We start from the raw sequence: 11,137 nt of genomic DNA on the forward strand, positions 1-11,137 counted from the left end.
AGATGAGTTTAAAACAAAGTCTGTAAGAGCCTGGAGAAGGCTTACATTACCTCAGGCAGAGTAGTAAGACCAAGAAAGTGCAGCACCCTCTCTGGCCTCTTCAGAGGGCTTTTATTGATTTCCTTCAAAGGTGCATATGCAAAGTATAAAAAGGACAAAAGGTAGGGTTGAAAGAATCCTAAGTCTCCAGGAAGATTGGATAGAGAAAGAGACTGGGTAGGCAGCAGGGGATTGGTAACAGCTGATGGTATATTTAAACAAATGGGGAGGGAGAAGCAAGTTCTATTCCTGCAGGAGAAGTAAACCAGATTTCCTAATCTAACTACATGTCAAAAGTTCAGAGAGTTTAACCCCTCTCATCTGTTGACTCTTGAACACATAGGCCTAGTTCTGCCTGTTCCAGTGCCTCTGTGTTCTTTTCATCTTCTGTGGTTTTGATGAAGCCCCAGGGATTGTCCATCTGTGGCTGTTCCCCTGGGTACCCCAGGATTGAGGCATGTTGCCCCATTGAGAAGTCAACCTATCTACCTCCCACAGTTCTGTCAGTGGAGTGTTGAAGTCTCTGGCAGTTATGCTACTGCTGTTTATCTCTTTGCTTAACTCAAGTAGGCTTTGCTTTATGAATCTGGGTGCTCCTGTGTTAGGTGTATTGAGGATTGCTATACTTCTTGTTGAGTTGCTCCCTTTATCATTATAAAATGACCATCTTTGTCTTTGTGTACTATTTTTTTCTTTCTTTTTTTTTTATTATTAAATCATAGCTGTGTACATTAATGCGATCATGGAGCACCATACACAGGTTTTATAGACCATTTGACACATTTTCATCACACTGGTTAACATAGCCTTCCTGGCATTTTCTTAGTATTGTGTTAAGACATTTACATTCTACATTTACTAAGTTTCACATGTACCCTTGTAAGATGCACTGTAGATGTAATCCCACCAATCACCCTCCCTCCGCCCATGCCCCCCCCTTTCCCCCTTCCCCCTATTCTTACGTTATAACTGGGTTATAGCTTTCATATGAAAGCCATAAATTAGTTTCATAGTAGGGCTGAGTACATTGGATACTTTTTCTTCCATTCTTGAGATAGTTTACTAAGAAGAACATGTTCCAGCTCCATCCATGTAAACATGAAAGAGGTAAAGTCTCCATCTTTCCTTAAGGCTGCAAAATATTCCATGGTGTACATATACCACAATTTATTAATCCATTCGTGGGTCGATGGGCACTTGGGCTTCTTCCATGACTTAGCAATTATGAATTGGGCTGCAATAAACATTCTGGTACAAATATCTTTGTTATAATGTGATTTTTGGTCTTCTGGGTATATACCTAGTAGAGGGATTATAGGATTGAATGACAGATCTATTTTTAGATCTCTAAGTGTTCTGCAAACATCTTTCCAAAAGGAATGTATTAATTTGCATTCCCACCAGCAGTGTAGAAGTGTTCCCTTTTCTCCATATCCACTGTGTACTATTTTTGTTTTAAAGTCTATAACAGATATGAAAATGGCTGTCTTTTCTTTTTTTTTGGTTTCCATTTGAATGGAATATTTTTCCCCATATCTTCACCCTGAGTCTGTATGAGTTCTTTTGAGTTAGATGTGTTTCCTGGAGACAGAAGATCCTTAGGTTGTATTTTTTCATCCATTCAGCCAGCCTATATCTCTCAAGTAGGGTATTCAGAGCATTCACATTGATGGATAAAAGTGATATGTGGGACACTGTTCTGTTCATCCTGTTGGGTAGTACGTTACTGCTTCATTTTACATCTCATGCTACTGTGCCACAAAAATTTTTAAAAATCATTAAATTATTTTCAAAAGAAGTTGAAAGCACAGAAAGTGTGTTCTTTTTTTCACTCTTTTTTGGTCAACGTAATTTAAGTGTACTGTGGAAGTTTAACTTGCCAGTGTGTTGGCAGATACAAAAAGTTGACAAACATTGCTGTAGGGGTTGATCTCTGCAGTATCTTGCTCCTTCTTGTTCTACTCTGCAACTTTTTCCTGTGGAATTTCTGTTAGTTTCTCTTCAAATTACACCAAATATGTATTCGTTTTTCTTTTTTATCTAAAACTTTTCCTTCTTATGAGACAGTCTGGCAGCTGGTGTTTCTGGTCAGCAATCTTGGCTCCTGCTTCCTATTCCTCCAGAGTCTGTCCATTGTTCAGGAGACACTGGCTACAAATGGTCCAGAATATCCTGCTTGACTGGGGACTGGGGCAGCCTTGTGCTCTTTTTTTTTTTTTTTTTTTTTTGAGACAGAGTCTCACTTTGTCACCCTTGGTAGAGTGCTGTGGCATCATAGCTCACAGCAACCTCACATTCTTGGGCTTAAGTGATTCTCTTGCCTCGGCCTCCCAAGTAGCTGGGACTACAGGTGCCCACCACAACACCCGCTATTTTTAGATACAAGGTCTTGCTCTGGTTCAGGCTGGTCTTAACTCATGAATTCAGGCAATCCACCTGCCTTGGCCTCCCAGAGTGCTGGGATTACAGGCATGAGCCACCATGCCCAGCCTCAGCTTCATGTTCTTTATGAAGTGTTCAATGAGCTCTAGCACCCATGTGCCTTCCGTATTGAGTGCAGCACCATCTTCTCTTGCTTTTTTTTAATGAAAAACTAGCCTTTATGAACTTTTAAAAAGGAAGCATGGTTTATAATAGCTTTTCTAACTTCATAACTCTGATAGCAGGGCTATGGAAGCCAGAAATATAAAAGTTTTATGGTCACATTAAAAAAGTTAGGAAACAGTAGAAATTCATTTTGATAATATTTTAAAATCTGTTATTTTAGAATATTATCATTTCAACATATAATCAACATAAAATTATAAATTTTATTTACTTTAAATTATAAATTTTACTTTTTAAATGATAAGTCCTTGAAATCTGGTGTGCATTTTACACTTTTATCATATCTCAGTTTAGACTAGCCATACATTAAGTGCTTAATAGCCACATGCAGCCAGGACCTCCATTTGGGTAGCACAGCTCTAAAATTTCCTCTTATATTGTTTTTGTGAAGTGCTAAAAATAATGGCAGCTTACTTTGTGATATCTCCTAGCCTTATTCCCTTCTACTTTTATCTATATTTTCTTTCTACTGTGCGTCTATTGCACCTGTCTTTTTTTTTTTTTTTTTAGAGACACAGCGTCACAGCTCACAGCAACCTCCAGCTCTTGGGCTTAGGCTATTCTCTTGCCTCAGACTCCCAAGTAGCTGGGACTACAGGCGTTTGCCACAAAGCCCAGCTATTTTTTTTTTTTTTTTTGTAGAGACAGAGTCTCACTTTATGGCCCTCGGTAGAGTGCCGTGGCCTCACACAGCTCACAGCAACCTCCAACTCCTGGGCTTAAGTGATTCTCTTGCCTCAGCCTCCCGAGTAGCTGGGACTACAGGCGCCCGCCACAACGCCCGGCTATTTTTTGGTTGCAGTTTGGCCGGGGCCGGGTCTGAACCCGCCACCCTCGGTATATGGGGCCGGTGCCTCACCGACTGAGCCACAGGCGCTGCCCAAGCCCAGCTATTTTTTGTTGCAGTTTAGCCGGGGCTGGGTTTGAACCTGCCACCCTCAGTATATGAGGCCAGCGCACTACTCACTAAGCCATAGGCGCTGCCCAATTGCCCCTGTCTTATTTAATTTAGATGATTGCTGGCAGTTTCTTCTCCATGTGGGGCTTTGGTTGTTCATTTGGAATATTTATGAAATTCAACCATCTCCAGTCTCTCAGACCATATTGCAGACACTTACAGATCCTTGCACTCAGCAGCTGTTAGAAATGAAACTTCTCCCAATTTCAGCTGCTATTCACAGATTGAGTTGGTAAGCTTTTTTTTATTTTTTTATTTATTTATTTTTTATTAAATCATAGCTGTGTACATCAATATGATCATGGGGCACCATACACTTGTTTCATAGAATATTTGACATATTTTCATCTCATTAGTTGACATAGCCCTCCTGGCATTTTCTTAGTTACTTTGCCAAGACATTTACAGCTTTTAAGTTAATGTTCATTGGTAATTTTCAGTTTTTAATTCCAGTTGCTTTCCTCCACTTTCTCCTGTGCAGATATTAGTGCTCCAGGGATCTTGTAGCTGACAGCTTATATTTATCCACTTGTATTTTAGGGTTCAAGGAAGTACCTTGTTATTTAGGGTTTTCTTTTTCTTTTGAGATTTTTAGGAGATTCAATCCTATAATTGCCTTGTTTACAGTTTATATTCCCATTTTTTTGAGATCACTCTTCTTGTAGCTTCATAAAAACAGAAACATGTAATGTAAAATTCTCAAATTTTGCTTTCCTCAAATGCCTTTATGTTACCCTCATAATTAATATTTATTCTGAATATTGAATTTTTATTAAAATCCTATTTGGCAGTTTTGGAGGCACTACTGTGCTATGTTCTGGTGTCTAATGTTTTTGCTGAGCAGTGAGCAGTGCAATAGCCAGTCTAATCCTAATTTCTATGTATGTTTTCTTTGGAAGATTTTGGGATCTTCCTCTTTTTTAAAAAATTTATGCTATAAAGGCCAGACTCAGTGGCTCACGCTTGTAATCCTAGCACTCTGGGAGGCCAAGGTGAGTGGATTTCCCTGAGCTCACAGGTACAAGACCAGCCTGAGCAAGTGTGAGACTCTGTCTGTAAAAAATAGCTGGGCATTGTGGTGGGGCCTAAAAGGCACCTATAGTCCCAGCTACTTGGGAGGCTGAGGCAAGAGAATCGCTTGAGCCCAAAACTTTCAGGTTGCTGTGAGCTATGATGCCGTGACACTCTACCAAGGATGACAAAGTGAGACTCTCAAAAAAAGAAAAATTTGTGCTATTGTTTTGTTTGTTTGTTTTGGCCCTTTTTTTGTTCTTTTTTTTTTTTTTAATGATATGGTCTTTTTTGTGGTAACGCACAAATCTTTTAATCAGTGTAAAGTTAAAAATTCCTTACATATCTGGGATAATTAATGTTGGGTTCCAAAGAAACTAGGGTAATCCAGGATTAGGAAAATAATAAAGTAATATAATGAAAAATCAGTTCATGGCCCGACACTGTCACTCTTGTCTGTAATCCTCCAGGAGGCCAAGGTGCGAAGAATTGAAGACCAGCCTGGTCAATATAGTAATACCTTGTCTCTACAAAAAAAAAAAAAAAAAAAAAAAAAAATTGGCCAGGTGTGGTGGGAGGGAGGCTGAGGCATGAGGATTACTTGATCCTGGAGTGTGAGAGTTTGAGGTTGCAGTGGGCTATGATGATACTACTGCACTCTAGCTTAGGCAATAGAGTGAGTCCCTGTCTCAAAAATAAAAGAAAGAAAGAAAGAAAGATCAGTTCATTTTTGCATTGTTTTATAGATACTGTACTACATCAAAATTAAAAACCTTTATGCATCAAAGAGCATTATCAAGAAAATAAAAAGATAACCTAAAAAATGTGAGAAAATATTTGCAAGTTATATATCTGATAAAAACTTAGTGTCCACAATATAGAGAAAGAACTCCTTAAAACTAAGTAACAACAAAAACCAAACAATGCAATTTAAAATGGGGAAAGGACTTGAATAGACCTTTCTCCAAAGATGATACCATGTATATGAGCAGCTGATAAGCACAAGAAAAGATGTTCAATGTTCCTAGTTATTAGAAAAATGCAAATCAAAACCACAGTGACATTCCACTTCACATACCCTAGGATGGCTATAAAAACAACAACAACAACAACAACAACAACAACAGCAGAAAGCAAGTGTTGGCGAGGATGGGAAGAAATAGAACTCTTCCCACATTGGTGTTGGGCATGTAAACTGGTGCAGCCACTGTGTAAAACAGTTTGATAGTTCTTCAAAGAGTTACACATTGAATTACCATATGTCTCAAGTAATCCTGCTCAGATAAATGCTAGGTAAATGGAAACATAGGTTCACACAGAAAATTATATGCAAATGTTTATAATAGTATTCATAATAGCCAAAAGTTGGAAACCTTTTTATCAATGGATGAATGGATAAATGGGTGTGGTAGATGCATTCACTGGAATATATTCAGCCATAAAAAGGAATGAATTACTGATGGCTGTGGTTTAAATGTATTCCCCTCCAAGACTCAGGCACTGCCAGTGGTATTAAGAGATGGGACCTTTTAGGCCATGATCCTGGAGTTTTGGTGTTTGAGGTTGTGGGTGGGATTAAGGCCATTGTAAAAAAGGCATCAGGCAGCATTGGGCTATCTCTTGCCCTTCTGCCTTCTGCTGCTGAGGACACAACATTCTTCATCTCTAGAGGATTCAGTCATCAACAGACAAGTGAACACACTGCTGCCTTCATCTTGAATTTCCTAGCCTTCAGAAGTGTGAAAAAATAAATTTGTATTCTTTATAAAGTACCAAGTCTCAGGAGCAGACTTGGTACTTTTGTTGGAGCAGCACTGATGGATTGAGATCCTGGTACGCAGTACAGCATGGATGAACCTCAAAAACACTATGCTACATGAAAGAATCAAGACACAAAAGGTCTGTTTTCTTAAGCCTTTACTCAACAAAATACTGTGTCAGCTCAATCAACTAGCCTGATGCAGAGACAAGTCTTAGCCACATCTCTGAAGAAAATGAAATGGATTTCCTCTGACTTTTACTGTGTTCTCTTACCAATTGTTATTTGTCCAGAGTTCTTGGCAACTGAACCCTGACTCATTCATATGATAGGAAGCTAGCAACTTGTGACCATCTAGAAGGAAATGAACATATTGCTAGGTTTACAGAAGTGGAAAGAGCATGTAATCTAAAGCTAGAAATTTGGATTTGAGTCTAATCTTTACCATTTATCACTAGCTGCAGGATCTTAGACAAGTTAGTTATTTTATCTCTCTAATTTTTTGTTTTCTTAACTGTAAAATGGGAGGTAGTACTATTGAGGTTATAAAATAGCTCCGAAAGAATTTTTCTAGTTGTAAAATATTATGCAGCACTTTCTTCTTCCTTTTTCTAACACTTAAAGCTGCTTACTAATGATATTAGTCAAATTATCTTTTGGAACCACCTTGAATTGTAGCCAGAAACAAAACAAAGGCATTGGTATCTATCCAGTTATTTCCACTTTAAAATTCTATGGGTTTACTTTCTTTTTTTTGGAGACAGAGTCTCATTTTGTCACCCTCAGTAGTGTGCCACAGTGTCAGTTCACAGCAACCTTCAACTCTTGGACTCAAGTCATTCTCTTGCCTCAGCCTCCTAAGTACCTGGGATCATAGGTGCTCACTATGGGTTTACTTTTTTAATTCATAAAATTATTTATGAAATCTTTTGAAATTAGATTACACCAGCAAAATAAACCAGTTTTGATCTATAAACAAACATTTGATATTAAAATATTCATACATCAACATTGCCTTATTAATTTTTTATAAAACATTAACTTGCTATGTTTTTTTTTAATTAATTTATTTTTATTGTTAAATCATAGCTGTGTACATTAGTGCAATCAAGGGGTACAATGTGCGGGTTTCATATACAATCTGATGTATTCTTATCAAACTGTTTGACGTAGCCTTCCTGGCATTTTCTTAGTTACTGTATGTAGACATTTGTATTCTGCATTTAGTAAGTTTCGCCTATACCCATTCTAAGATGCACTGTAAATGTGGCCCCACCCATTACCCTCCCTCCAGCTATGTTTTTTATTATAAAAGAAATATATTCTCATAAAATATCAAATAGTAAGAAATCTTTAAAGTAAAAATAAAAATGCCCCGTTTATTCCATCCTTATTTCCTTATGCTGAGGTAGATACTTTCATAGTGAACAAAATAGTCACTTGCTATCTTGTTATAAAATATCATAATACAACAAATATCTTTTTAACAAAGAGATATTAACAATCTTGAGACATTACAGTGATTTCTGATACCAACTATCTGGAGTTAGGCCAAATTTCACAGGTTAAGTGCATACACTGCACAAGGCTGTCCTTCATTTGGATACTAGCCAAAAGTCCAGGCTTTCCAAAGCTACTCTCACTTCTGATCAATTGACTACAAATTTAAGGGTTCCTACCACTTTCTTGGGTTTTATAGTTAGCTAGAATGACTTCCTGAACTTGGAATGAGGCATATTTATGATCACAGTTTTTATATAGCAAAAGGATACAAATCAGAACCAGCTGAGGGAGACTCATGGATGAGGTCTGGGAGGATTCCACATGTAAAACTTTCATTGACCCCATGGATGTGTCATTTTCCCAGCACTGTATTGTGTGGCAACACCAGAACTTTTATTCACATTCATAATGATTGAATCATTGGTCAAAGATTGAACTCAGTCTCCTGTTGCCTCCCTTGCCTGGGCTGGTAGCTCGCAGGTCAAGCTCCCCACACTCCAATCACTGGTTCTCTCTCTGGCATTGCCAGCTCCTACTTTACATCATCTTATTAGCATAAACTATCTAGGGGCCCACCGTGAGAGGCCTCATCAGCATATGCATAAGGCCCCAACATGACTAACAGACACTCCTATTATGTGGAAAATTCCAAGCATTTAGAGGCCACCTCCTAGAACTGTGGAGAAAGGCAAGGCAAATTCTTTGTTACCAGATAAACTGCAACATGATATACAACAAGGGGAGAGTAATGAACAAATGAGGGTTCACCACCAACTTCTCAGAGCTGTGGGATTCCACTCTTCCCTCATAATAGGTACCATACCACACATGACACGTAACCAATACCCAAACCATATGATTTTAGTAAAGCTTATTTTACTTAAAATTTTGATAAATATAAATAAGAGTTCTAACACTTTGTCTCTTTGGATCCTCTTTTATACTACCTAGTAGGTCCAGTTATACCATCTAGGGTCCTTGTGCCCCATTTTGGAAATCACTGCCAAGAGACACCTTCACTAAATATTTAAAGGAATTTGCAGTGGATTGTATTATTATTTCCAAATGTTTATGCTTCCTCTGTGAGAGGGTTAATATTGATGCCCTTGACATATCTTTCCATACACAGAGTATATTTTCCTGCCCTTCTCATAGGTTTGTCCAGGTTACTGGCGTTGACCAATAGAAGCAGAGAGAATATAATACACACCTTATCGAGATGGAGGATGGTTCAGCTTACAAGGAGCTGCTGTGGCTTCCAGAATGGGAAAGCACTTGGAGAGGCTTCAAGAAGACTTACAGTTAACCCCAAGCAGACCTTAAGTTCACATGTAATGTGAGTGAGAAATAAATATTTTGCTGTTGTAAGACACTAGGATTTTAGGCTTGTTTGTGATACAATATGCTCCAGTTACAATGTGATTTATTACAAGGAGAAAGCGTGAGAATTTTAGTAATGTATCTTACCTTGTCATTATGAGCTTAGATTATAAAGCCTCTGAGATTCAATGACCACTGTTGGGAGGAGTGAGTGTGCGTGCACAGCTGTCCACGTGCAAGTGCTTGTAAGGGCCAGTCATTAATTGTGGAGAACTTGGAATTCCCTGATCCTTTCCTTGTCCCTTGTCATACTATGTAATTCAATCCTAAATAAAGCTGTAGATGGCACAGAGCAAGGCAGGGTGGGGGAGCAGCCATGGTCTGGCAGAGGATGTCAGTCCTCAGGCAGGGGGAGAAGACTGTGCAGGGGGTCATCTCGGCAGTGGTGAGGAGCCCACGCAGAGTGAGAGAGCACAGCTGTGGGGATGGGACAGGGTTCTTACATGGAGAACTAGAGCCTGTGCCTGGTGCAGAAGGTCCACAATAGGGACAGCCTGGTGTGGGATGCCAGAGCCTGAGAGGCAAAGGGGGCATCTATGTGGGGGGTGGCCGGGTGCAGGGAGAGGGAGCTCAGCACGGTGAGGAGGGCATCCACACAGGAGGTCGCCTTGTATGAGGAACCAGAGTCTCCAGTGGACAAGGGCAGGGTCCTCCTGGAGGGGCAGCCTGGTTGAGATGTCAGCATCTGGGAAAGGTGAGGACATCACTCATGCATAGTGTTGACCCAGGGTGGGTTGGGACTCAGAGCCTAAGAAGGATAAGGAAGATATTCAGGTGAGGGAGTAGCCCAATGTGGGAACTCAGTTCCTAAATAGGGTAGGGTGGGTATCCTTGCTGGGGGTGGAGGACCTGACATGGGGTGTCAGAGCCCAAGTAGGATACAGAAGGTGCCTATGCAGAGTGTAGACCTGGTGTGTGTTTCAGACATGGAGCAAGATGAAGCATCTGTTCACATGGTGGGATAGCCTAGGGTGGGAGTCAGAGCCCTACAAGGTGAGGAGGGGTTCTACCTGTGCAGGGAACCTTGTGTGGGGTGTTAGAACCTAAGGGGGTCTAAAGCAGTGGCCAGGGGACCACTTGTGTGACATTGAAAGAAAGTACTACCATGAGAATGTTACCACCTCTCACCCCCTACCATAAGAATGTGACCACCTCTCACCCCCTACCATGAGAATGTGACCTTTTGTAACTGTTCCAGGAGATAGCCCCGAGCTGAAGCAGATAAAAGGGCTAAGCAAATGTTTAACTGTTAAGCAAATGTTTAACTGTTAATCTTGTCTTAAGACAGTTGAGTAATGAACCAGAATTCTTCTTATCTAGAAAGCCCCTGCTATGTCTGCTCCCCCTTCCTACTTTATGGTTAAAGCCCCTGCTATGTCTGCTACCCCTGCCTACTTTGTGGTTTTTGCCTTTATAAGCTTGTAAAATCTGCTGTTCGGGGCTTAACTCCTCTGCTCCTGAGAGAGTCACGAGCTAAGCCCCAGCATGCTGGAATAAAACCCTTTTGCTGATTGCATCAAGTGTCGTCGCTTGAGGTTGATTGGGGGTCGCTGTAGCCCAGGACAGAGTGGGGGTCTTGTCCCAAGTCTTTCAACATGTGTGTATGTGCACGTGCATGTGTGTGTGCATGTGTGTGCATGTGTGTCTGTGTGATCATGTGATGCAGGAGAGGTGTTAGGTGTGGGAGAATAAAAGAAGGAAGATCATTTGGGGAGAGCTGAGGCCAGAGAATCCAGGCATGACCAGGGAGCAAGTCTGTGGAAAGATTCTACATGAAGGATCGAGAAAAAGTCATATTTAGCACTCTGTTTAAGTTTATCCCCTTTAATAATGTGATTCCATTTAATTATCGTAACTGTTAAACAGTCATAGGTACCTGG

At 40.1% G+C, this 11,137-nt stretch overlaps 1 protein-coding gene across 1 annotated transcript in view; it reads left to right on the forward strand.

Moving 5' to 3' along the window:
* Nucleotides 1-10,754, forward strand: part of NECAP1 (NECAP endocytosis associated 1) — a 33,944-nt gene extending 23,190 nt beyond the window's left edge. Inside the window, exon 8 of the mRNA XM_053555728.1 lies at nt 9,033-10,754. Coding sequence (XP_053411703.1) covers nt 9,033-9,063 — 31 coding nt within the window. The 3' untranslated portion in view covers nt 9,064-10,754. The remainder of the gene's footprint in view (nt 1-9,032) is intronic.
* Nucleotides 10,755-11,137: the final 383 nt, after the last annotated feature.

Source organism: Nycticebus coucang, chromosome 12 (genome assembly GCF_027406575.1).
Source record: "Nycticebus coucang isolate mNycCou1 chromosome 12, mNycCou1.pri, whole genome shotgun sequence".
Lineage (NCBI taxonomy): Eukaryota > Metazoa > Chordata > Mammalia > Primates > Lorisidae > Nycticebus > Nycticebus coucang.